The sequence below is a fragment of the Hyaloscypha bicolor genome, assembly GCF_002865645.1.
Source record: "Hyaloscypha bicolor E unplaced genomic scaffold K444scaffold_13, whole genome shotgun sequence".
Classification (NCBI taxonomy): Eukaryota; Fungi; Ascomycota; class Leotiomycetes; order Helotiales; family Hyaloscyphaceae; genus Hyaloscypha; species Hyaloscypha bicolor.
The window spans coordinates 527,446-554,721 of NW_020194515.1; the positions used below are offsets into that span (position 1 = coordinate 527,446).

A 27,276-nucleotide genomic window follows, 5' to 3' on the forward strand; every position below is an offset into this window, starting at 1 on the left:
GTTTCTCCTCAATTGCTAATCGGCGGTGATATTCCAGTGATCGCTGACTAAGTTTGAGAGTCATGAATTCAATTATCATCTATTTATGTAGGCGTCTTTCGTCTTTACACATTGTGTTTACATAGGATAATGACAGTCCCTTTTCTCATCTATACGTGACATTACTCACCCACATAACCAGGAGTATAAGTCCCAGTCTCCATCTCAAATCCTCGTTGAAAAGGACAACACACTTCTCCAACCATCGAGAGGTATTGCTTCGTCCAATATCGAATCTCGTGTCCTTCGAAGGGGTGCCCTCTCCTTCTGCCATCTTTGGCAACAGGTATGGTGAGTATTTGAGCCCGACGGTGTCATCTTCACCATAGCCTTGACTTCCTGGCTTCTTCCCCACGATCCAATTGGTGATCGTCTGCGTCGCACCGGCGATAAGCCAGCTGAGCCAGAGAAAGATCGCGGTCAGCATAGCCGCTTCGACCCAAGGATTCCAGAGCCCGAGTCGTAGCAGGCCTTTGGTATCACCTGCTAACCAAATGTGGTACTGAAGGACGTACGTTTCAAGAGAGCAGCGGCCGAGCCATGCGAAGATTCCGGAGTGATAATTTCGAAGGAAACGGTGGGAGTTGCGCAGCGTGACGAACGAAAGAATGGGTATGAAGGAGATGAAAGGCATCCACCAGTTGTAATCTTGTTTATTAGGAGATCGTCGGGTTAGGAGCCAGAAACTGGGTAGTAGCCCCAAAGAGAGGAGGGCCATGGCGGTCTTGAAAATCTTGTTGTGTTTAATGGTCCATTCGAGAATGCTGTCAAAGGTGGCCTTTGGTCCAACTGAGCCGGATCTAAGTTGCGACATGCGGTGGAGGACAACAGCCACAATCATTCCAACATAAACAATATACATGTCGAGATACATGCGGAACCGCCATTCCGTTACGTTCCAGGAGATCGAGCAGGTGTATTTTAACATAAATGCAATAAACTCCAGAAGGCCGGGTATCTTTGTAAAAGCAGTCGTAATCATAGCCGAGAGGAGGATCTTTTTCATGACAAAATCGGCATTGGTATTATTGCGGTGACCGATCTTGAGAGTGCAATAAATGACGAGAAACCAGAAACTGACCAATGGGGCGAAGTAGTAAAACAGATAGTCCGTACGCATCATATAGGGCAAGATGCAGCTCAACAAGTTGAGACGTATCAGCACCGTAGCAACTCGTCTCAGAGAATAGTCACCATTCTTCAGAAAATACAGCGCGTGACCATATCCTGTCATGAAGAGATAGGATGCAACCAGGAGTCTGACGATCTCGTAAATCCAGAGCGACTTCGACCCATGTGTGTAGTGGTAGATCAAGATGAAGAATTGCATCCACCCCTTCCATTCATAACTTTGGTCTCGAGAAAGAAATTCTCGGTCGTAAAGCGTAAGTGAAGAGGATCTTCTTGAAATAGGTGATTTGCTTCTTCTTATTGAAACGAGACCAAGAGCTGATGCGGCGGCCCATGCCAGGAGGAACTGTCTCTGTCGGAACAGCTTGTGGGACTTCCCAAAAATCTGCGTACGATCTGTGTAAAAACAGAAGCATACAATGAGTCCAACCAAAGATATAGCACTCATAGTCTCGTGATTGGGGAGGAAGCGTCCAATCCTGAGAGCAGCATGCTTTCGACGGACGAATAATAACCCAGGTAGGAAAAACATCCCTCCAAGTAGCATTATCCATTGAACACCAGCCATGTGAGTGTAGTTGCTGCAGCAGGTGCGATCGAAGGGGTAGCCTCTTGAAGCAGCATTCGAGTTACAACGAAGGTTGAGTAGAACATCGGCCTTTCGATGAGCTACATTCTCCACCACATGAAGTCCACTATCCTCATATTCCGCACGACCAGAGAATGTCATCAAGGAGTAGCTCCACACGACATCAGCATACGAATGGGCCGAGACTTGTTGTAGTAGGTCATTCATCGCATCTATCTTTTCTGGTGTGATGGTCTCTTCTCTCGACGGAGACAGGTATTGATACCGCGGGACCTGAACTGGTGCCAGTAGCAACAAATTGGGCGACGTTTGGCGAACTGGGAATGGCCTAGAAAGCTGGTTTGACAGCCCGGAACCTATAGGAGCATGATCCATATATGGAATGACATGGTCTATCGACTCTCGGAAATCCTTGAAGTAATTTTCTTGGCCATGCCGTGCATTCCATAATCCAGGAGCCCCAAGCAGAACCAGACCTGCACTTCTCCTAGCCAAGTCGCCGTGTTCTTGGCGAGGGTCTGCTCTAAAATTCTTCAGTTCAACATCCGACCCAGTCGAATTAAGCCACGGATCCCATATGAACTGCGCTGTGACACCGTCAGAGGTGAACTCCAGGTCTCTGTGTTTGTAATCACTGTCCAATATATCGGCCATCTGTTCTTCCGCTCGTTCCTGGTCCATCTTCTTTGCAACGGCCCAGAAGATCTGCCGGGTTGTAGAATCACCAATGAAGACCAGCCGCTGTTGGCCGAAGCATTCCCGGATGTCATCTTTCTTGTACTCGTGCAATAAGCACCCTGGCGGTTGCCATAGCTGGAAGGGATTGTGAGAGCTCCATCGTGGGCCTGGATCAAGCCATTCGCCTTTATTGAGAAGTGCGCCACATTTATAAGGATCCGAAATATCTGCAAGAAGACGTGTTAGCAGATACATCTAGAATGCAAGGCCACTGGAAGCTGAGAGAACAAACCAATCCAGCAGTAGCGGTAGATAACGCCGAGGGCGATGATAGCTAGAGTCGTCTGCAGTAAACGCTCAATTGCAACGGCCACTTGCTCGTAGGTTGAGAAAGGCTTCAGCTTCGACCGAGCCATCGCAGCGCAAACAGAGGTTGCAGAGAAGTATGCCCTGCATCAGGAGATTCTCGTTGGCTGGGTCAGCCTGATGAGTGAGACGAGAGGAGGATGCGACTTTGCTTGGAAGTTGCAAATTTGTCTTTGAAGCCAGTGAAGGTGCTGATAGGATGTCTGGCCGAGCGGCCATAAGGAAAGAGGGAGGGTCGACCTTGCTTTGTGAAAGGACATGACACTGGCCATGGAAAGGACGCCCACCCCGTCCTGGACGGCCGTGAACAGAGTCTTGGCACTTTGGCAATCGCGGACGCGGTCTGCCCAGGCCAAAGATTGAACAACTGCAGAGAGCCATGGGCCCTTGTCGGCCCCTACCGTGCGGGAGAGCGGCGATGACGACTGTCCTTCGTGCTTGACAAGAAACCCCCGCGCTGGATTCCGCATTTGGCAGAGCAAAGATATGCAGGCACAGCGCCAGCCAGACGGCACAATGCAATCGATGGGGTTGGCCAATTGATCCAAATGGGTGGGCAGGACATGGACGGGACACGCATCACAGAAAACGGGCATTGTTTCGGCCACAGCAGTGCAGTGTAAGCACAGCATCTGGGCTCTTGATAGTTCGTCCAATCCATCACCAACATCGGCGTCGTCCCGCGTTTCCTTGTCGCCACTGTTTCGGTCTGGTCTCGTGCCTACCTGCCCAAAGCAGAGCAATGCAGAGCAGAGGCTGCAGAGCAGACTCGACTTTAAATGAGTGGGACCACCTCAGCCGCGCTAAGAGACCGGTGCCGTGCGGTGTCGTGCGTGGTGTCTTCTCGAGCGCTCGGGCCCCCAAAACACGGTGTTTGTAGATGCCGACGTCAAATGAATCAAAGATTTCTCAAAAAATGAAAGCCTTTCTTCCTTCTATCAAGATGCATCTTCGTGAAGACTGCGCCCGGGCAGGAGAACGCCCTGGGCGAGCTGGCGGTTTGACCAAGCGGCCAAGGCACTGTTTCTTGTGATGCCTTGCTGACCAGTCGGTCCTGTCAAGTCCTGGAGATTTCTGTGCAGATTGGGGCTGAGATCGTGTTTTGTGTCACAAGGTGAGCGATGTACAGTCCAAAGTCTTGGGTCTATGCCGATATCTGGACATAGGTGTATGTCGCCAAGTCAAATACATCCGGACATGAAGTCTTCTGGCCCCTGGGTACACGGCTCCTCAAAACTTGGACATAGGACATGTGAAGTCCTCATGAGTTTGGACTTACATCGCTGGGATTCTTCTCCACGAACTTGAACATTGGAAATTGTGACATAGCACTCATAAGTCCTTATCCTCTTCCTCAATCCAGGCTCCTCCTACAAGATGCCAATATTTCAAGTGATTGACACTTGCCAGCCTTCTTGCTCCCTAAATTGTCTTTTGCCTCGCTCGACCAGCTTTCTCTTAACTGCTGGTCTTGAGCTGGATACACACTTGTGTACGAGACTAGAAAGACTCCAACGACCTTTGAGTGCGGAACCTCCTCTTGCTACATGGTGGACCTTCGCAATTTGTCTGTTGGGATAACGATGAGCTTCGAGGAAACGTCTCTTGCGAGGCTAGAATAGCTACCTGCATGAATGCAGCTCGGAGGAAGACTAGGTAGACCTCGAAACATTCCTTCAATTGTGTTATCTTTGCTTTCTTGTTATCGGCAGTCGCAAAGAGTTCCAACCTGGGCCGAAGTTCGGGTGCTTCTTTGATTCTCGTCTGTAATTTCCCCTCGGCATATGTTGTTGAGCTCTAGTATCCTCATACGCTTGTTCATATCATGGACTGGCCTCTCTTTGTTGGCCATATGCACTTCATAGAGGCATTAGCAAGCATTCTGAAGTCCAGTCCCGCATCCTCTTGCCCTGTTAGCTCTGGTCTCATGGACCTATTTCTCTCCGAGGCTTACAGCATCTGTGAATCAAGTACCGCCACAAGAAACCTTCCTCATAGACTACCCAAAGAAGATAGAGTGCTACTCGGCCTTGAGTCTCGACCTTACTCGTCTGTACACTTGAGTATATGGCCAGGCCAGCTCTAGCAGGAGTATTCGTTAGACCGAGGGCTTTTCCAAAATGTGTGCGGTTCTTGCACCTCCATTAACTTGATTTTGAGCTATACGAGCTTCACTTGTTCAATCTTTCCCAGTCTAGCTCAAAGTGGAGTTGATCCTAGTTCCTCGTATCTCCATGCGCATCGGCAATGATGGCTTGGCTGTTTTGATCTCATTCGCTTTCCGTCCCTCTTGCATTCGGATACTGTCGAGTGTATGATTGACGGCGGGGAATAAATCAAATCGAATGGCTAGAGGCACGACCAGCGGCTTGGAGCGTCAATCGAGGATCTACTAAGGTTAGCCCTGGTCTTGAAATCAATCTTTCCTATCCTAATGCCTCGGAAGTCTATTATTGTCCTCCTTTCAGGAGAACTTCCAGGCTCGACTCCACTGTGGTTGTGTTGGAAAGTATTGCAGCCGAAGTTCTTCGGTCGCCGTCATTCCGTCCTCCGCCTGCTTTGTTTATAGCGGATTTTCGCTAACAAGCCTTGCCCACCCTACAACCAAAGCCTTGAAACCTCCTCGAAGTTGGTGTCGCTCAACCCTTTACATTGCTTTCGCACCACGTCTTTACGTACATATTCCCGTGATCCACATACACACGTCCCTTCCGAAGCCATTAGCTATGTCGTCTACGTCCAACCAAGCCCTCGTGGCGCCCGGTGGTCTCGTTATCCCCCGTGGCATCGACATCTGTTCCGTTACCTTAGGTCTCTTCGAAGCTTTCTACAGGACGAAGCACGGTAAGATGGAGGAGATGGCGTTTGCTCTTCGATTTAATACTAAGTTGATCATCGACAACAAGCCTGTCACATACTACGATACCATCGCATACCTCATCGACCAATGTCAGTCTATCATGGCCAAGAAACCCGAGGAAGAAGCTGCGTGTCTTCAGCTCATTGAATCATGCGAGGAGATGCTCCACATTGCAAGCAAGAAACCCCGTCTTCCCGTTTGAACCTCCAAATGTACTAACACCAGATCAGATGAACCATTTTCCTTGAATGTGAACTTTTTGCAATACCCCTTTCACATCCGCAATAGAGTATATGAGATGGTAATTGGCGAGCCAACTACAATTGTACTTGCATATCGAGTTTCTTTCCTTGATTTCATGGCCTCAGGGCTTGCGGTACATTGATCCCAATCAAGCCATACTAATCATCATTGTTCAGATACACCAATGTGGCAACGCCACCCACTACTATGTCTCATGCCCAACTGGGTACTGCAAGGCAGGCCCAAAAGATTTGCAAAATACCGACATGAAGGAAGTTCTGGCGCTCGCGGGAACTTGCAGGCTCGTTAGATCCGAAATCCTCAAATTATTCTACCAGGACAACGTTCTCTACTTCTCCTGCACCTGCGCATTGGGATTTTGTCTCTCGAGAAACGAATTCGTCCGACAGAACGTCCAACGAATTAAGTTCCATCTCCGTGGTCCCCAAGACTCACACCCCATCTCTCTCCTCCGCATATGCCCGAACCTGAAGGAGCTTGAGGTTACTGTTAGCAAATGGTCGACGTTCTATCGGCACCAGCAATACTCTCAGTTTACTCTGAGTCCTCACCTACCCTTCCCTCCGATCGACCCACCGTTGAGGACTGCCAACGGCGTTTCCGAGTTGTTGGGCATCCCGTACTTGGAGAGCGTAAAGGTTTCACATGCTTCGGTTCGCAACATGTTTAATAGGAACGCAAAGGAGGTGAATGATTTCGAGACCTATCTTAAGGAGAGATTGGAGGGCCGGGGTTTGTTGAAGGTCAACATTGCGGATTTGGTAGCTTGGTTGGATAAGAGGATGAAGCTGTGATTGTATGATAGATGCCAGGACATTAAGGACTTGGCTATTCGCAAGTAATCTGGGACAATGAAATAAAACATTTTTCTCAGAATCCCTCTGATCTTTATGAGAGTGTACCATAGGTTCTGGAACGTTTGAAGTCCTGTTCGACCATTGTCCCAACACGGTTTGGAACACCTTAACATTTACAGCTTCGATTTTTATTCTCACATAATATCATCTATCCACACCTTGACCTTCTTAGCAATGCTCTCGCTGTGTCTAATGCAAAACCCATGATCTACGCCATTCTCATCAATCAGCATAATCGGCTTCGAGCTCTTCGTTTCTTCCTCTCCTCGTCCTCTAGCAGCAATCAACGCATCTCGAGTATGGTCCGCAACCCAATGATCCTACTCTCGTCAGCTTTCACCCACCAGCCACCCAGAACAAAACCTACCTTTTCTCCAAAGTAGAATATTAACTTCGGGACTCGATACTTATGATCAACATCTTCATGCTCCACACCCCAAATATTCTCATCCCACCTATCCTCCGTAATCTGCTCCATCTCATCCCTCGCCATATGCCTACCAAATCAGCCCTCGCTTTCCCACAACCTCAAAACCAAAAAGAAGGAGAGGAAAACTCACAAAGCCTGCCAAATCCCCATCCGACTTCTCAAGAACCCCGTCGTGATCTCCGCAGCTTCATCCGGCATCCCCGTCACCAGGCCCACCAACCACCTCAACGCAGCTCTCGGCACCAGACTCACCAAGTTCCTGGCCACAAAACTCGCTCTCCTAGGGAAGTCCGGGATTTTGAAAAGAGTGCTGATTTTGACGCCGCTGGGGGATTGCGCTATGTGTGTTACTGTTGGGAAGAGCAGGATCCCGGCTTTGATGTTGAGGGGAGAGGAGGGTTTCCGCAGGCGGTTGATGAGTTCGAGCAGGATGTAGGAGCCGACTGAGTGGCCGATTAGGATGACGCTTGTGTAGGGTTGGGATTTCTTGGGCCCTGCGGGGATCCGGAGGTCTTGGAGGGTACTGAGGGATAACGAGATTTGGTCTGAAAGGCTGTAGGGTGTTGTAATAAGAGGGTTTGTCGCCTCGTCTTCGAAACCGGCAAGGGATTGGCCGTGGATGTGGTAGATGTTTGAGGTTGAGGTAGAGGATGAGCTGAGGAGGCCGTGGAGGGTTTGGAAGAAAGTGTGGTAGTAGGATATCAAGCCGGGGTTTCCAGTGATGAAATAGATCAGGTGATGAGATGAGGAGGGATTTTCGGAGAGGGGGTGGAAAGATATTTCTCCAGGACCTTGAACGGTACCCGGAGGTCCAGAAGGCATTGTGCTCTGCTGGGCCTAGAAGAGCTTGGAGAAGAGGGCGAGTTCGGTACGGAAAGGCGAATAGAGGAGCTGGATATGACTTTAGCGGCCTGTCTTTGCTTGTTCAAACCGCCATAGTTCTGCCTCTACGTTGAAAAGCAATGCAATGAGAAGATGAGATCAATAAAATGTACAAATCAAAAAAGACAAGTTAGTCCTGTGGTTTGGTGACAAGTGCAACAGAAGTTTTGAGTTTTTGGAGGTCAATTCTGGTTGCCGAAGGTGGCAAAAGCGCAACTATTTCCGCTGCAAAGCTCTTTATTGCATCGAATGCTCCGGAGACCATACACACTCCATCAGCCTCGAATAGTCTGCAATTGTTGTGCTGATCAGCAAAATGCTTTCATGACAATGAGGTTGGTGGATACTCACGTGATCAGGGAGAGAGAAAAGCCCGAGCGTCAGCGCTAGCCTCCTTTTAGCGCTGCCTTAGTCACCATGTCGCGCTCAACTGGGCGCAAAGGCAACTCATCCTTCGACAGCAGAGGAAATCCATCAACGAGGACTGGCAGCTGCGTCGCCAACCCCCCTCCCCTAGCCTCACAACCTCAATATTCAAACGCAACGACACTCAACACGTCGTGCTCCACGCGCGTACCGGCCGCATACCGCCATTTCGGCATCGATTTGCACCTCTCGCCCTTTCACATCTCCCAGCCTTCGATTCGGTCATCAATCGTGAAGGACTGAAGGGACATCGCGCCAAGTTGATTCCATCTCCAAAAAGTCGTTTAACATCAACACAGGACGCGATCCAACGTTCTATCGCGCAACAACACTTGCTTTTGCCCTCCGAAGGCATCCGCGTCACTTTTTTGGTCATTGCCGCCTCGGCCCATCATTCACTTGGCCATCAAAAGCCCCCCTTACATCAAACCTGATGCGCAAGGCTGGTTCTTGATATGCGCAAAGGCCGAACATAAGTCCAACGACAGTCCGCCGCGATTGAATAGACATCAGATCTCGCAACTATGGCTTCCGTCCAGACCGCTCCCGCTGTCCAGCAGCCTGGCAGCGTGGCTCCCAATGCTCCACCAGGATTTAACCTCCAGGAGGCTTTGCAGGTATCTATCCAGAGACCCAGCACAACCTCTCAATTCACTTTGGAATGTCTGCTAATAAACCCAAGAAATACAAGCAGATGAAGGAATCCGGCGTATCAGAAAAGGACCCCGAACTTCAAAAGCTCCACCAAATTCTTACGAATATGTCACAACAGCGCATGTTCCAACAAAAGCGAGCTGCCTTCGCTCAACAACAGCAGCAGCAGATCTTAAATCAACAAAATGCTACTACCTCCGCTCCTAATGGTGCCAACGGCACTCGCACTGCGCCTGCAACAACCCCCTTACCCACCTCCCAAACTCCCACCACATCATCTCTTGGCCCCTCTGCTATACCCGCCGGTGCTGCGAATACACCTGCACCGAAGGGAGCTGTGCAACGCACAACAGCTGGTGGTAGTGGATATTTCACCCCGGAACAATTGAGCATCTTGAAGCACCAAATATATGCCTTCAAATGCTTGTCAAAGAACATGGGCATTCCGTTGCCTACGCAACAGCAGCTCTTTGCTTCCCAGCAGAAGAAGTCACCTCTCCCCGCCGATCAACCTCTTGACGCTGCAGCCACAAAGGCCGATGATGTGTCCACTGCGAATGGTGTCGATGCTGCTACTGGAGAGAAAGATGCCACAAAGATGAAGGAGCACGAGTACACTGGATTCAAGTCTCCCCATGCTGGACTATCGAACAAGATCAGCTACTCTGCGCACAAGAAGCGAGAGATGCGACCTATGATTCCAAGCACAATGCCATCGGGTGTGGATATCGAGAAGCTCAGAACCGAGCGAGAAATCATTATATACAATCGCATGCAAGCTCGAATGCAAGAGCTCAAGTCACTTCCAGCAAATATCGCCCACATCGATGTCCGGAATGAAGACCTGACCCCGGAAGATACGCTGAAGCGCAAAGCTTTGATCGAGATGAAGATGCTGGGGTTGTATCAAAAGCAGAGAAATCTGCGAGAGAGAGTTGGACGCCAGATGATTCAATATGACAACCTGGCTATGACCGCTAACCGAAGCCATTATCGACGAATGAAGAAGCAGTCACTACGGGAAGCGCGCATCACCGAGAAGCTTGAGAAGCAACAGCGCGATGCTCGTGAGACTCGGGAGAAGAAGAGACATACCGATTACCTCCACCATGTCCTTACTCATGCTCGGGAAGTTAACACAGCGGCGGCAAACCAGCGACAGAAGATGCAGAAGCTGGGCCGCATGATGATTGCACAACACCAGAATATCGAGAAGGAAGAGCAGAAGAGAATCGAGCGAACTGCCAAGCAACGTCTGCAAGCTTTGAAATCCAACGACGAGGAGGCCTACTTGAAGTTGCTTGACCAAGCCAAGGACACTCGTATTACTCATCTGCTCCGACAAACCGATGGATTCCTGTCAGAGCTTGCCGCATCCGTCAAGGAGCAACAGAGAAAGGCCGCTGAGCGGTATGGAGGCGAGACCAATGATGAGTTCTTAATGGATGACTCAGAGGATGACGACGAGGATGATGATAATGAGACATCCAGGAAGAACATTGACTACTATGCTGTTGCGCATCGTATCAAGGAAGAGGTCAACGCTCAGCCATCTATCTTGGTTGGCGGTACATTAAAGGAGTATCAATTGAAGGGTTTGCAGTGGATGATTTCATTGTATAACAACAACCTCAATGGCATTCTTGCAGACGAGATGGGTCTCGGCAAGACCATTCAAACAATCAGTTTGATCACGTACCTGATCGAGAAGAAGAAGCAGAATGGTCCTTTCTTAGTCATTGTACCGCTGAGTACTTTGACGAATTGGAACCTCGAATTCGAGAAGTGGGCGCCATCTATTGCGAGAGTCGTCTACAAGGGTCCGCCATTGGCCCGAAAGCAGCAACAGCAGCAGATCCGTTACGGCAATTTCCAAGTTCTCCTCACGACCTACGAGTACATCATCAAGGACAGACCTGTCTTAAGTAAAATCAAATGGATCCACATGATTATTGACGAAGGTCATCGTATGAAGAACTCCTCCTCGAAGCTCAGCGCTACGCTCACTCAATATTACTCCACCCGCTACCGACTCATCCTCACTGGTACGCCGCTACAGAACAACCTCCCTGAGTTGTGGGCCCTTCTGAATTTCGTCCTTCCAACAATCTTCAAATCTGTGAAGTCTTTCGATGAGTGGTTCAACACTCCATTCGCGAACACCGGTAGCCAAGATAAGATAGAACTGACTGAAGAAGAATCCATTCTCGTCATTCGTCGTCTTCACAAGGTCTTAAGACCGTTCTTGCTGCGTCGTCTGAAGAAGGATGTTGAAAAGGATTTGCCCGACAAGACTGAGAAAGTCATCAAGTGCAAATTCTCTTCGTTGCAAGCACGCCTCTACAAGCAGATGGTGACCCACAACAAGTTGGTGGTCAGTGATGGCAAGGGCGGAAAAACTGGTGCTCGTGGTCTGAGCAACATGATTATGCAATTGCGTAAGCTTTGCAATCATCCATTCGTTTTCGATGAGGTTGAGAACCAAATGAACCCCCTGAGTGTGAGCAACGATCTACTATGGCGTACGGCCGGCAAGTTCGAGCTTCTCGACCGAGTTCTGCCTAAGTACCAGGCGACTGGCCACAGAGTGCTCATGTTCTTCCAAATGACTGCCATTATGGACATTATGGAAGACTTCTTGCGTTATCGGGATATCAAATACTTGCGATTGGATGGTACGACAAAGTCCGACGATCGTTCTGACCTCCTTCGCGAATTCAATGCGCCGGACTCTCCATACTTTATGTTCTTGCTTTCTACTCGTGCTGGTGGTCTTGGTCTCAATTTACAAACTGCGGACACTGTCATCATCTACGATTCTGATTGGAACCCGCATCAAGATTTACAAGCTCAAGATCGAGCTCATCGTATCGGCCAGAAGAATGAGGTTCGCATTTTGAGACTTATCAGTTCCAACTCCGTCGAGGAGAAGATCTTAGAGCGAGCCAAATTCAAGCTTGATATGGATGGCAAAGTCATTCAGGCTGGTCGTTTCGACAACAAATCCTCCGAGACTGATCGTGATGCTATGTTGAGAGTCATGCTCGAGACGGCGGAAGCTGCTGAAACTCTCGAACAAGAAGAGATGGATGATGAAGATCTCAACATGATTCTCGCTCGCTCGGACGACGAACTCGAAGTTTTCAAGAAGATGGACGAGGAGCGTGCCAAGGACTTGACATACGGAACGGCTCATGGCAGCAAGCGCATCCCACGCCTCATGGCCGAAAGCGAGCTTCCTGAAATTTACATGTCTGACGGAAATCCAATCTCCGACGAACCTGAAGAGATCAAGGGTCGTGGCGCCCGTGAGCGGACCCGAGTCAAGTACGACGATGGCCTCACAGAAGAACAATGGCTCAATGCTGTTGATGATGACGAGGATTCTCCTGAGGCCGCTGCTGCTCGTAAACAGGCTCGAAAGGACCGTCGCGAGCAAAACAGACTCAAGAGACTCGGTCAAATACCCGGGTCCATCGAGAATTCCCCAGCCGGGAGCCGCGAAAGCACCGAGGAGCCTGAGCCGACCCCTAAGAAGGCCCGAAATCGCAAGGGCGGAAAGGCTGATAATAAGCGAAAGGCCGAAGAGCCTGACGACGAACCGCAGGCGAAGCGAAAGCGTGGTGCTCCTGCTGGTCGCAAGGGTGCAATATCTAATGGTGATACAGCAGCTGCTCGACATCGCGCCACTCTTCAAGAGAGTTTGCGAAAGATCTTTGATGCTCTCATGAAGCTAGAGTCTCCGGCTGAGTCGGGTTCTGAAGAGGATGACGAAGAAGGAGGCGGCACACGCTTGATCATTGGGCCGTTTGTTGCGCTGCCGCCCAAGAAGCTTTTCCCCGACTATTACGTGATCATCACAGAGCCAATCTGCATGAAGATGATTGAGAAGAAGATTAAGAGCGAAGAATATTCCAGTCTTGGTGACTTGAAGAAGGATGTCCAGCATCTCTGCCGAAATGCTAAGACATATAACGAAGATGGCAGTCTGATTTACGTAGACGCCGTCGCGATTGAGGTGAGTTGAACTTATTTATAACGAGGTTGTTGAGACTAATTATTTCCAGAATGCCCTTGAATCAAAACTCCAAGAAGAATTGAGTGATCATCCAGAGCTTGGTGACCTTGACGATTCTTCTCGTAATGGCGATTCTACTGCACCCACAACCAGTGCCGGAACCCCAATGCCTGCCGTTTCGAGCGGAAAGTTGAAGCTCACATTCAACAAGGATCAGTATGCAAATGGTGGCAGCAGTGGCGTGCAGAGTGATGACGATTAGGTGATGATGGATATCTTCGACTTGTTTGTGATTTGCAACGGTGCGTTAGGTGTCCTGGGTGGTACTTGCATATGCGTTGGCTTTGGGCGTGCTGCTTGGTTTATCATGGCGTTTATACATGGAGAGGAGGACATCTGGGAAGAAAATGGGTCGCGTGATGACCCTGTCTACTCGCATGGGCCAAATGCCTAGATTGTACTTTAATTAGATCAGCAATTGAGATGTATGAAGAGTGTTCCGGTGCTCTGGATCGTGAGAACTTTGAATATGCATATATCTGCGATGCAGAAAGTCAGATTTTCTCAGCCCTATCCCAGTAGATTGAATTCAAAAATTTAAATCTTCATGAAGTCTCATCGGCGCTGTATTCAAAATGTTGCGTTCATTTCCTTTGGAACGATGAATATCGAGGGCGTTATGATCTTTGAATATTAGAATAAGGATGAGAAGTGTGTGATGGATGATTCGAATTCGGACCGCAATGATAAATCAAGAGCTTGGGTACTGCACACTGCTTTCCTCAGATCATTTCTTCCTTTCATCTCATCTCATGCCTTGTTGTGACTTTCATCTTTTTAATTCACTCCTTAGCCAGAGGACCGAAGGTTCTGTTGCATGTCGCACTTCTTATAAGAGCGCTAGCACTGCTAGTTTCTTTGCTAGCGCTCTTATATAAGAATTGCGACGTGCAATAAAATTTCAGAATTTTCAATATTCACTCTCTTTAACGTGAACATTGTGTTAAGTAATTTGCTGTTATGCAGGTGCCGCCTGCACCTCACTTTTACTCGTCTTTTCGCTTGGTGTGATGTTTTCGTAGCGTATCAAAGATGATACCCCTGTTTCCTGTACATTCGTTCCTTGAATCTTGCTTGGCTGGAGGTCCCTGAGATTCACTTGAAAGATACGTTGCGATAGTGATTTCCATCCATTGGATTATGGCTCTGCTCATTCCAGGACTACAAGAAAATATTTTGTTCTATTGAACGAGCGAATCTATTTCGTCTCTGCTCAAATCGTCATATTCACTTTTCGTGGTGTTGTTGCAATCGAAAGTGGTTTAGTGCCGAACTAGGATTAAAGTCGGACCTCGCGAAGCATTTGACCATCTCAAAATATCGCATCCACAGCCTCACGCACTCCATTTGCTCACCGCAGATTAGCACACCGAATTCGATGATTCCAGCTGTCTACTCATCACCTTGAGCACGGCGGTCAGATGTTTGCCCTCTTGTGAATAACACATTTCTTCTCGACAGTTCTTGCGCCTCGACGCGCCTGTCTCGACTCCCTCCTAAGCTCTTCTGGCTTCGCCTTCCATATCTTCCTCAATTCGCAAACCGAAACATATCGAAATGGCGGCGGTCACAAACGGACATGCCAATGGCGGATCGAATGGATACGATGTGGTTTCTCCTGGACACAGGATGATCAGCAAACGCTTCTCTGACATCCCTTCCGCCATCGATATTCCCGTTCAGGGTGAAGATGACGACCAGGCAGTCGAAGTTGATCTCGAAGATCTTCTGGATGATCCTACCGAGTTATGTACTCTGCTGGAGAACGAAGGAGCTGCGCGAACATACTGGATGACGGTCTCCCTGGCGTACGCCAAGCAGCACAAAGTCGATCATGCTATCGAAATGTTGCTGAAGGGAGGGCAGGCTATGAGAGGCGGACAGAAGGAGAAGCTCAGTATGCTGACGTGTCTATGCTGGATGTATCTGTGGAAGAGCAGAGAGGCTCCTCGAGTACCGCCCGAGGGCACACTAGTCTCCGAAGCAAAAACGAAGGAATACTACCTTCAACTTTCGACTTCGACGCTGAATGAGGCATTACGAATCAACCCTTCCTTTCCTCCTCTTTTTCTGGCACGCGGTGTGCTCCTGCTCCTCAAGGCCTCCCTCCAACCTCCTTCGAAATCTGCTGCCCCCGGTGCAATTGACACCGAGAAGGCGGATATCTTACGATCTGGGTTGAGGTCCTTCGAAGATGCGATTCGAGTCTCGCAAGGCAGGAATATGCTGGCACTCATGGGGAAATCGAGGGCGCTATATTCCTTGGGGAAGTTTGCTGAGGCTTTGGAGGGCTATCAAGATGCATTACACAAGATGCCCGATTTGGTGGATCCCGACCCACGCATAGGAATTGGATGTTGCTTCTGGCAGCTTGGTTTCAAGGAAGATGCGAAGACGGCCTGGGAGCGGGCGCTGGAGATCAGCCCTGGTTCAAAGATTGCGAACGTTCTTCTGGGCCTTTTCTACCTTGATGCAAGCGCCCATGTGCCTACGAACAGCCCCGAGTTTATTAAACTCTACAAAAAGGCCATGATTGAATACGTCCAGAATGCCTTCAAGGCTGACAAAGGCGTTCCTCTTATGTGTGCCACATTTGCTGGATACTTCTTGTCGAGGAAGGATCTCAAAAACGTCAATACTCTTGCTCACAAAGCTATTCAATACACTGACGTCAACGCCATTGCGAGTGATGGCTGGTATCTTCTCGCTAGAAAAGAGCATTATGAGGACCACTATGAGACAGCAGCTGATTACTATCGAAGAGCCGATGAAGCCAGGGGCGGAGCTGACCGTGGCTATCTTCCCGCCAAATTTGGAGCAGCCCAGCTTTCTGTATTGAAGAGTGACTTTGGAGAAGCAAAATTGAGACTTGAGAAGATCATTCAGCAGTCGAAGAATGTTGAGGCCATGATACTGCTGGGCACTTTATATGCCGAGGAAGTGTTCACCAGTCAGCAGAGTGGGGTCAAAGAGGACAAATCAACGGAATTCAAGAAAGCTGTGGGCTACCTCGAGAACGTACGAACAGCTTGGAAGGACTCTAAGAAGAACCTGGTCCCCGACGCTTCCGTACTTCTGAATCTAGCCCGCCTGTACGAAGCCGATCAACCGGAGAAGAGTCTGCAATGTCTGCAGCAGGTAGAACAGCTCGAGTTTGATCAGATTCCAGAAAACGAGAGACCTCAAAGTTCCGAGGATAAGGCTGCTTTCAAGCAGGAGCTTCGACAAAACCTACCACCTCAACTGTTGAACAATATGGGGTGCTTCTACTATCAGGGCGAGAAATTCGATCAAGCCAGAGATATGTTCGAAGTAGCTTTGAGTGCTTGTATTAAGGTTGGCGAGAAACAAGAGGATATGGATACCGATGCTCTTGTCACTACGATCAGCTTCAATCTTGGTCGAACATATGAAGCAATGGGTCTGCTTGATGAGGCAAACAAAGTGTACGAGGGATTGCTTGCCCGCCATAGCGATTACACTGATGCACGGACTCGATTGGCATACATTGCACTTCGCCAGAACCCAACTGAAGATGGGCCAAAGGCTATGAACAACCTTTACCAAGACTCGTCCGCCGATCTTGAAGTCCGAGCATTGTACGGATGGTACTTGGGAAGAGTCCACGCTCGAAAACGAGCTGGAAACATCGCCGAGGATCCAGAGCTTCGCCATTACAAGCACACTCTTCAGAACTACGAGAAGCATGATCGATATGCCCTGATTGGTATGGGAAATTTGTATCTCATGACTGCCCGTGAGATGCGGAGAGAAACAGATCAAGAGAAGCAAAAACGAAGCAACATGTATATCAAAGCCGTTGAGTTCTTCGACAAAGCTCTACAGCTAGACCCCAAGAACGCCTACGCTGCACAGGGCATTGCTATCGCCCTTGTTGAAGACAAGAAAGACTTCAAAACAGCTCTATCGATCTTTATCAAGGTCCGAGACACTGTTAAGGATCCTAGCGTATATGTTAATCTTGGACACATCTTTGCTGAGTTACGACAATACTCGAAGGCGATTGAACACTACGAGGCAGCACTCTCAAAGGACCGTTCACACGATGCCCAGATTCTAGCTTGTTTAGGACGAACTTGGCTATCTAAGGGCAAGGCAGAGAAGGGTTTGCAGGCCTTCAAGAATGCTCTGGATTATTCCCAGAAGGTAAGTTTTATAGCATCCTTTACCTGTAATCGAAGCTAATGTGGGTTCAGGCCCTTGAGATCGCCCCTGAGCAGATCCATTTCAAGTTCAATGTTGCCTTCGTGCAGATTCAACTTGCCACAACCGTCTACAACATGCCTGAAATGCAGCGAACACTGGCAGAGGTGCAGGAAGCTGCTGCAGGACTCGAGGAAGCCATCGAGTCTCTGGATGCCATTGCTAAGCATCCTCAGACACCCTACCCGAAACATGATGTCGAACAGCGAGCAAACATGGCACGAAACACTATGCGTCGACAACTTGAGCGTTCTATTCAAGCTCAGAAGGAGTACGAAGACAAGAATGCCGAGAAGCTAAAGGCCGCAAAGGACGCGCGAGAAGCAGAGCTAAAGAAACGTGAGGAGACGAAATTAGCAGCTGAGAAGGCTGAACGTGACAGAAAGTTGAAGATTGCGGAGGAGAGACAGAAGATCGCAGAGAAGGATCGGGAGCTTGCGGAACTGAGAGCTGAAGAGGATCGAGTTCGAGAAGCTGCTGAACTTACTACCGATAGCGAGACTGGCGAGAAGGTCAAGAGAAAGAAGAAGCCCAGAGGTGGGGGAGCCGGCGGAAAGCGCAAAAAGAAGAACGAGGATGGCATTACAGATGATGATGATGATAGCGGAGCAGAGCCCAAGAGAAGAAGTCGTGGAAACAGGAGTGGTGGTGACAGCGACTCCGAGAAGCCAAAGAAGAAGAGGAGATTGGCAAAGAAAGCGGAGAAGCCAAACAAGTACAAGAGCAGCGAGATTGTGGTTGAGAGCGACAGTGAAGGGGATGATGGCGCTGCTGAGGCAGCAAAGGAGATGGATGCGGATGTCTTTGGCAACGAAACTACCGGTGATATGGATGTGGATGATGAAGAGACCGTGGCTATCCCGGTCAAACGCAAGAACAGACGAGCGATGATTGATTCTGACGACGAGGACGAGGAGGCACCAGCTCCAGCGAGAGAAGATTCCCCAGCAACCGCAAACGGAGACGGCGACACTCCCATGGCAGACTCTGGAAACAACGGGGATTCAGATGATGAATAGGGGGCATTTCCATTTCTGGAAATGTTAGACGATCCTGAGCCCACGTTGTGATACAGTTCATTCCAGGCGGCCAGATGTTTCGTCCACAGCTTTGCAGCAATAACAAAGACAGAGATCATGGTGGTGATCTTGGCATTCTCGACAACGGGGTCTGGGACAGCGGGAGTGATTGGCGTTTCTTCAAAAATGTGTATAACAAGTAGAAGGGATGAGAATGGGGCTTGGGCAGAGCGACGGGGACCATTTGACTGCTACAAACGTGCTAGGCTTGATAATACTATCGCAAGCACCTCATGCTTCATGAGGCGTTGCGTGCAACACCAGGTTGACTGATTAACTGATTATATTTCCTTTTTGAACACGCTAGATAGTTGATTGCAAGGTTCATCGTGGATAGGGTGATACTGGTGACATCCGGGGACCTCTCATGTTTGCTTTTCTGTCCCGTCTCTGATTGATTATGTATGTACCAGGCTGTCGGGATCAAGAGTCAGCGGGGGCGAGTCAGGCACGGCTCAGTACGACGTGATACGAAGCAGATACTCGCATTCGGCATCTGTGGGGAGGATTCAACGTCAGTGTTTCGAGGCCTGGAAGCTTGAAGGTTATTCCCGTGCCGCTCGCAACAGAGATCCCGCGTTGGATCTGGGCGTTGAGGCCCCCACTGACTGGACTTGACAAGTGTACTAGCACTCTAAGTAGGTATCAAACCCCCACGATCACGGCGTTTCTGCGACTGCGGAAACGTTGGCAGGTAGTGATGCGTGATATGTCACCTTTTGACGCTGGTACTTCCCATCCATACGTGAGTGTTGGTGATGGGCTGAGACTGACTTTGACTTCTTGAAGTGGTGAGACTTTGGGGGGAGATGCGAGAAGTTTACTGGTGGTCTTTTGCGGTTAGTGCCGCTAGTTTCGAGCTTGTGTGCGGGACTAAATAAGTTGGTGCCAAATGTCTTAAGGGCTTAAATTGAGAAGGTTGAATAGATTCGAGTGAGAAGTTGAGAAGCTTGGCTGTGGCTGCAGGCAGGTCGGGTTGTTGTTTTTTCGTGTTTGTTATTAACTGAAGGCAACTCTGTTCAAAGACGGTGTTAGGGTTGGTGGAGTCAGTTGGATGTTTTGGGCTGGAGAATGGACGGGTGTATGGAAAGTTTATGCCTTCGGAAGATGGAGGTGGCATGTGAGGAGCCGGCACTGGTGGAGAACTTGTGGGTTTGAGGTTAGATTGCCTGCTGAGGGAAGGACACAGGAGAGTTTGAGTTGAAGCAACCGGGCATGCCCCGAGTGTGCGGGGATGTAGTGATGCCCAGATAAAGGAAGTTTCCTTGCACGCAAGAAGTCGTCTTGGGGTTACGTAACTTTCCAAGGCCGAAGAGGAGCGAGAGAGATCCATAGAGAGCGGATGGGTAGGCGAGTCAGCTGACGCGTAGTAAGAAAAGGAGAAAATAAACCCCTACTGTATTCCTCAAGTTTGCCCCATTCGGGACAGATCTGCCTGTGGGGTCAGGTCTGGATAGCTTCGAGGAGCCCAGACAAAGTAGGGGTGATCCGATTTGGGAAGTGGGATGTAAGTTGCCGACTGTTTTGAGATCTTCCAGACGTTAAAACAGAAGCAAATAACCGTGCACAAAAATAGCAGCTTTCCGGTGTGCAACAATGGGATGGCACGGCAGTTGGGAGAACATGGGGATGAAGTTTGCTTGTTGAAGCACTGGGCGTTTCAAGATTTCCGGAGCCAGACCAGGTTGCCGATTTCAAACTCAACGTTGGGGGGTTTCGCGGACGGCTCCGGTCCGACGAGCCTCCGAGAGACCTTCCTGATGGGTGGAACATACTAGGAGATATGTTTGAGGTTACCGTGGCTTGCGAGCATCGAGAATTCGAGATCGAGGTCGAAATTTGATTTCATATCGCGTAGGGTTAGGTTGGCGGCTCGGTTCGGTTAAGGGCATCGATTGACATCAACGGCTGCAATAATAATAATAGGGTCCCAATTGAAAACTTGCAGCTGGGCGAGCTTTGACTTTTCCACCGCCTGTGCATCCATCAGGCTACGGTTTGACGGCGCATGCACTGGCTTCATCGCTGTGTGCTCAGCAGCCTCGCTTGAAGTTCGGAACGAGTAGAGGCTGTGGTTTAGGTGGGGCTGCTGGGCTCCCGGGACTCTGCCCTACACTACCTGACTCGATTGGGACATCCGGGTGGTTCCCAGACCGCAATTCGATCCGGTTCTGCGGTCCCTTTCTATTCGTGGGGAAGGACGTGCGACGGGATTGCCAACGGGAGGCCGCGACGTCAAGACTCAAGAGACGAGTCGAGTCGGATTCCACAAAGTCGGGAAAAAAGAATTCGAAGTAGGGATAAGCAAAATTCAATATTTTAATTCAATAATTCAATAATAATGGTCCTAGCCTTAATTATAATAATCATCGCGCCAAATATATAATGCATAATTTTATACCACTTTTGTACCAGAAGTATGCTAGGCTAATGCAAATATAAGTATTCTTCTGGAAGAAAATCTCGAGTTATGTGAGAGAAACCTACTTATGTTTACTTCATACGAGGGTTGCTCGGGTTTCGGACTTACCTATTCGGGAAGCCCTCACGCCACGGGCCCACATAATAATGCATAATGGTCTGCCAAATCCTTAATTATGCCACCCCTAATTTGAAGTCTCCCTCCCGCATTCCAGCCACCACCGTGGTCGCGAAAAGGAACTAATCCTCTCGAAAGAAAACATGTAAGATGTTCCACTGTCAGAGGGAAATTCCAATACCAAACCCAACGGCCCTTCAACCTGGCCCTCGTCATTCGGTCCGCAGCCTGTCCCGAACACTTCTCTCTCTCGTGTGAAGAGGTAGGGCAAGGGGCCCAATTTTCTGATTGGACAGCTCACGAGTTTCTGCGTGACTTACTGAACACAGCATCAACCTCCCAGGGCAGATCGTTTTCAAGTTCGCAAGCACACCTGCAAAACAGAGAATCCCTGGTATTTTCAGGTCGCCGAAGGAGCCATTAGCAAGCGACGGAGACGCCCACAACTCGCTTCACCTTGCTCGCTGCACCAGGTTATCACTTGTGATCGACGGGTCTGGAACTGTGGGCCGCGGACAGGATCCGCGCCTGTCTTGTCGCCCTGAGGCGACGACATTTTCACGTCGACGGTCGACGAGGCTTCGAGTCTGCATGAGGCCAACTTGCAGACTGCCGTGAGGAAGCCATCTTCTCGACTGGTACAGGCGATGTCCAGCTTCTGAGTGCCCATGGTCATGGCCTCACCAACTGGCATTTAGCCTAGCCTCACGTAATCGCTGCGACAGGACTGGGCGTTGATCCATCATGAATCCTTGGGACAGGCTCTTTTGACGAGATGCAAACTCCTGGACCCTGGTGGGGTTCTGCGGGCCCAAGCTCCCTCCGCGATCTTTGAGACGGAGCAGTTCGGTACCTCGCCAATACATCTCACAAGCCCTGCCTTTTCAAGAAATTAGAATGCACGTCGCCATAATTGTGACAGGGAAGAACGTGGCTTCTCGAACACGGCAAGAACGATTTATGGAAGTGGTTTTCACTCCACCCTCTTTGCAATACATCGTAAAGCGCAGATCCAGGGGTCACGCTTAAAGTAGAGTGAGGTACAGCAAGGTACCGCCGCTGTGGGAAGAAGGCGCCACGGCGTGGGCCTCTGGGGACGAAGACCACGAAGTTTTGAACTTATGCTGGCGCACACGTCAAGCACACCGCTAGAGAGGCCCTATCGCCCAGTTGTGGATAGCTGGCATGCACCAGAAGTATCCGAGCAGAGGGGCGCCAATCTGTGCTCTCCTGCAGAGCACTTGATGCGGTAAGCAGGGAGAGAGACAAACCGTTGCTTCACCCACCATGGTCCATGGGTCCTCATCACTCGTGCGACATGAACAGTCGCTATGGTCTGATAGCCACGAGAAACGTGGCTTCCAGCAGACAGAGACAGAGGACCCTAGGCACAATCAATCGTGGAATCGAGCAATCAAGCAATCGGACAATGAATGCAATTCATACAGTACAGCCTCTATCCCTCGGCTCTCCGCCGGATGCTACTCGTTGGACGAGTCCATCGCGGTGGTATCGTGGCCCCAATATTGCCGCTTTCCACTGCCTTCCAGTCCAGCGAAATCGTCCATGATCGGTCCAAAAGGGGACGGGGGTTGAAAAGTTTCCTCGGTGCCGCTACTCAGGGCTAACGGAACCTAACGTGGAACGTGCTGCAGTGCCCCGGCTGCGAAGAAGTGGAAGGTTGGGAACAAAACCCCTGAATGCGGCCCTTTGCCTTTGCCCCTGCCCCTGCCCCTGCCCCTGCCCCTTGGTGCCTCGCTAAGCGGCCAATGGCTGTCCTGCCTTCTCAGATGTTTGGCTGTGATTGGCGCTCTTCTGAATGCTGGCCTGCCCTGCCACTCATCAAACACCGCGGTTTCGCTTCCACGACTTGTGCCCCTCCGCATCAACCAGGACCACCGGTCCACCACACTTCACACCCATGCCAGTTAAGTCAGTCAATAAGTAGTAAATTTAACTGCTCAACTTTCAACGGCCCCGTCGCCGCAGGCACCGCGGGCACAGCGGACTGGGGTCTGGTTGGCCAATCCGACTACCACCCTCCTTCCCTGTGCCTTCTCTCCATGGGCTCCCTGCCAGAAAGAACATCTCCAGATCCCAGCTTCCTGGGGCTGGTGGGCGTCCGCCAATTGGTCAAGTTTGGACCAGGGCGAAGTGAAGAGTCGAAGACATTCCAGGTGCACTGGACAGCCTGGTACCAGTGCTCCTGAACATCTTTGAATCCTTTCGTCAGGGTCCTTGGAGCTGATCCCTCTTTGAGGGTATATCTCTCCAGACCCAGGAGCATATTCGCAAAGGCCACCCGGCACAGCATTGCTGCCCAAACATCTGCCGATACTCTCGTCCACTGTCAAAGTATTCCGAAAGCCTCTGCCTGCACGTCGAGCCCCAGAGGGGACGAGCTGATTTGTACCCAGTTCTTGCTTCCGTCAGTGCATGAAGCGCGGCTTACTCTACCTGCACCTTCCAGGAGGGCTGCTCTGCCTCTCTACCTTTGCTTCAGCGTTCCTATAAGGCAGTATAGGGAGCTAATGTCACCACCACACCCTGCCATACCTCCAAAAGTCACCAATTGGACACAACTTACACGCATTGTGATTGACAGCATGGCATGTTGAAACGAGCAGTTTCCATTTGAGGTACGCAACCACCTTTTGCTGCACTCCTCTCCAATATCAGATCTCCACACAATCCACGACTGCGGCACCAACGTCACGCCTCTGCCCTTCGACCCGATTCGAGACTCGGCCCATCGAATGCCTGTTAATATCACGGGGAACTTCTTTACTTATAAACCTTCGTCGATCCACACCCTTGTGATAAAATCATCATTATAGATGGCACATGCTGATCCGAATTTCTCCAGCCGAAGCCCTTTCTCTGGACAAAAACAGCAGCGGTGCCAGGCCGTCCCTTCCGTTTTCAACGAACCTGAATGTACGAAAACGTTTCCCACATCGTACTCAGCATTCCCGAAGTGCGGACCGATTGTCCTCCAAAAGGCCATCGGGTGCACCCAAACTTTATTAAATTTGACAAGCCGACACGCGACAAATCACCCACACAGTTCTTCCGGATATTGGGTCGGGGTCACCCTGGCACACCTATCAACCCTTAAATATATTATATACTTCGTATATCCACACCGGGACCACTTTTTCGCGTCTGGCCAGCGTCAACAGGTGGTGCTCCTGTAATCTATCAGCATTCAATATGTTCGGTTTTGGAAGCGGGAAGTCAGCATACCCCTCCCTACACGCTGCAACGAACGTTACGAGATCATCTAAAATAGATAGCGCCTCATCGGCCGCGAAGAACGAATCGACAACGTCTCCAGATTTCCTTGAACCTGCGATCGATGGACCGCCTTCCCCCGAGCGGATACGTGCCTATACTGAGCAGATGAAGAGGAGCTCAATCTTTGGCAATAACTCGAGGACTAATACCTTCTCATCAGCAACGTCTTCCTCCCGTTCCCGTGAGTCGACGGCTCCTTCGACGGATAATCCGAGCTTGTCTCGAAGGTCCTCGAACCGGTCGAATACAAGCAGCATGCCGTCAGTTCGGTCTGAACGGCCGGAGAGTGTCGCACTATTTGGTTCGATATTTTCCAGAGCGGGGAGGAAAGTGAGAAGGGATAGTGATGCCGCGGGCTTGAATCGTTCATCTTCTTCACTTGTGATTTCAACTGTTGGAAAGTCGACATTTGGGGAAGGATCGGCGAGGGAGCACTACTATGGCAAAGGACGAAGCCCGCGGAGGAAACACCTCATCTCTGGACCTTACAACTTCCAACATGTCACTCATACCCGACAGGACCATCTCCCGAATTTGGAACGCACAAGTCGAATGCAACTCGTGTCAGAGTTCTCAGCCATCCGAGCCTCTCAATCGCCAACTCACGGCGAGCTGAAAGGTATCCGGGCAGAAGACCTGCACTTTGAGAACTTTTCTTCCGAAGCAATCGATGTGTCTGAACAGCCAGTGCCTGCTCCGAAGTCTCCAAAGAGCCCTCGGCAGCGAAGTGTACTGCGCAAGTCGATCACCCCTCCTCAACCTCAGCGAGTGATGAGCTACGCCAAATCACATGACAATCTGAGAAGTCCTCCGCCTCGGCCACCACGGTCCCCTCTGTCACACGCATGTCCTATTGCACCGCCCGCTAGGACTTCCTCACGGACCGCTTCGATACTTTTCGATACCTTCGACCCCCTTGCCACCACCACTATTGAGCGCCCATACACGAACGGTGGATTCAGGAGAGCCGCACCCTTCAGTCTACCATCCCCAGCACCCCCCTCTTTGTCGTGGAATGAACAGCAAGACTGCAGCTCCAACCAACCATTGTCCCACGCTGTGACAACCCCTGGAGACGAGGCATGGCCGTTGACGGCGTCACTCACCGGGAATTATGAGCTCGCAGATGTCGAGGAAGAGGATGAAGAGGTGGTGGCTAGGAAATCGAGGGTTTCGGTCGCAAGCTCTGAGCTGAGAATGTCCCAGTCGGTCCCGGCCCTACGACGACTTTCGTACGAACAGGCTAAGGATATGCTGGAGAACCGTATGTCGACAACATTGGGACGCTCGCCTTCTGGAGAAACTGTGGTGCCCCGAAAAACGCCACTGTCGCCGGGCTTCCAATTGATACACGACTCATGGGAGGACGATATTGATTACTGTTATGAGCATGAAGTGGAGGCCGATTGTGATTACCAGTGGGATCGCTGTTCGGTCGAGGAAGATACAGTTATCAACGAGGCACCTCAGGCGCAACCGCAGCAGCAACCAATACTGGAGCTGCACCTTCAAGACGAGGAGCGCATCTACCACGGCCACTTCCGACCCTCTCTCCTCACTCCCACTCCATTCGACCTACCTGAGTTGTCGCCAATGTCCAACACCTCAACCGCTTCGTCCCATCCACGCACTCCCTCTGACTTCTTGCGACCAAGCCATGTGCGCTCTCCTTCGCACGCCTCGTCGTTCAAAGAATCTCATGGTTTCCATCTCTCACCCACGCTTCTCATTCCAACTGACTTTCAGTTGCAAATGGAACAGGATGAGATTTATCATGAGCAATACAACACACAGCCTGATTCGGCCTCTATTTTTGTTCAAGATCCGTACCAACATTCGATCTCCCCAATCGACGAGGGCACTTCGAGTACTGCCTCATATCGGTCGTCCAATTTCTCACGTGGTTCAGCACGTAGCTCATCCAGCACACGCATGTCAGGGGCAAATTCAAGAGGCAGTCAGGATTCTATGATGTTACTTGGGCGCGCTGGAAATTTGAGTGAGGAGCATCGCAGTATAGGGTCTGCTTCTTCACTTCCTGACCTTATACCGTCAACCGCTCGTCAACCTGAGATTGAGTTTTCTGCCATGGTTGCTGGGTTACACATCTCTGACGCAAACATGGACTCAGCCCCAGCGCCTGAAGTTTCTGGTCCAGCACCAGCTCTCGCATCGCTGCAGCATCGACGGATCAAGTCGCTTGTCTTAGATGGACTTCGCAAAGGAGTAAACCATTTCCCACCCGCGGCCTCTCAAGCTTCGGTCAACGAGTCTGCCAATGCGAACGGAAATTTGAGCCCAGTTAAGGAGTCGTTTCCCCTTTCACCAAGTGGCGGGAAGGGACAAGGAAATATACACGGCAGAAAGACCTCGGCTCCTACAGTGAGCTCGGTGAAGGAATTCAAGGGTAGGGCCAGGGCTGCCACTTCAGCAGCAAATCTGCCTGGAGGAAAGAGAAGAGGAAGTTACATGTTGTTCCCGCAAGTTTGAGTTCACTAGATGGATTTCTTTATCCGGCGCACCGGTTGTATGGGAAGCTCGGAAGACCAAAAGCGAAGAGTGGGCGCTTCTGCCATTTCCGAGTTCTACGATTTGAATGTTTGATATGATTACATGGATTTCGTCTTTTGGGAATTGTGGTGTACAGGTATCACCGACCAGCTGGCGAGCTACAGCAAAGGAGGAGCAATTGGTTTGCATGGATTGTAGTACTATTCTTACCCTCTTTTTTCATTCTTGTTGGCGTAGCATTTTGGGATTGGTGTTGTTATATTGTTGATGGGTTGGGCTGGTATCCCAAAAGAGAATTATCATTATGGAGAAAGGGAATATAAAGGTTCGGAGCGGTAGCGAGGGCATTGGAAGGTTTGGCACGAGACGATG

General features: G+C 50.2%; 6 protein-coding genes across 6 annotated transcripts; 4 read left to right on the forward strand and 2 right to left on the reverse strand.

Moving 5' to 3' along the window:
• Positions 1-59: 59 nt before the first annotated feature.
• Positions 60-2,853, reverse strand: K444DRAFT_551577 (Cas1p-domain-containing protein; the record flags this gene model as incomplete). The annotated part of the gene is made up of 2 exons (XM_024876549.1): positions 60-2,664; positions 2,730-2,853. 2 exons carry the CDS (start codon positions 2,851-2,853, stop codon positions 146-148), a joined length of 2,643 nt encoding a protein of 880 aa, XP_024743413.1. The 3' UTR covers positions 60-145.
• A 3,216-nt stretch (positions 2,854-6,069) lies between these two features.
• Positions 6,070-6,775, forward strand: K444DRAFT_606827 (uncharacterized protein). The gene has a single exon (XM_024879062.1). It carries the CDS (start codon positions 6,173-6,175, stop codon positions 6,719-6,721), a length of 549 nt encoding a protein of 182 aa, XP_024743414.1. The 5' UTR covers positions 6,070-6,172; the 3' UTR covers positions 6,722-6,775.
• Positions 6,776-6,809: 34 nt separating this feature from the next.
• On the reverse strand, positions 6,810-8,223 carry K444DRAFT_606828 (uncharacterized protein). Its single transcript, XM_024879063.1, has 3 exons — positions 7,345-8,223; positions 7,152-7,281; positions 6,810-7,104 (listed from the first exon to the last, which is right to left on the reverse strand). Exons 1-3 carry the CDS (start codon positions 8,034-8,036, stop codon positions 6,919-6,921), a joined length of 1,008 nt encoding a protein of 335 aa, XP_024743415.1. The 5' UTR covers positions 8,037-8,223; the 3' UTR covers positions 6,810-6,918.
• Positions 8,224-8,560: 337 nt separating this feature from the next.
• K444DRAFT_551581 (uncharacterized protein) lies at positions 8,561-13,773 on the forward strand. The gene is made up of 3 exons (XM_024876550.1): positions 8,561-9,139; positions 9,205-13,194; positions 13,244-13,773. Exons 1-3 carry the CDS (start codon positions 9,047-9,049, stop codon positions 13,454-13,456), a joined length of 4,296 nt encoding a protein of 1,431 aa, XP_024743416.1. The 5' UTR covers positions 8,561-9,046; the 3' UTR covers positions 13,457-13,773.
• A 1,110-nt stretch (positions 13,774-14,883) lies between these two features.
• Positions 14,884-18,497, forward strand: K444DRAFT_639661 (TPR-like protein; the record flags this gene model as incomplete). The annotated part of the gene is made up of 2 exons (XM_024884401.1): positions 14,884-17,421; positions 17,472-18,497. 2 exons carry the CDS (start codon positions 14,884-14,886, stop codon positions 18,495-18,497), a joined length of 3,564 nt encoding a protein of 1,187 aa, XP_024743417.1.
• Positions 18,498-24,309: 5,812 nt separating this feature from the next.
• Positions 24,310-26,883, forward strand: K444DRAFT_624018 (uncharacterized protein; the record flags this gene model as incomplete). Its single annotated transcript, XM_024882343.1, has 1 exon — positions 24,310-26,883. The coding sequence occupies one exon, from the start codon at positions 24,310-24,312 to the stop codon at positions 26,881-26,883; it is 2,574 nt and encodes an 857-aa protein (XP_024743418.1).
• Between the last annotated feature and the right edge of the window lie 393 nt (positions 26,884-27,276).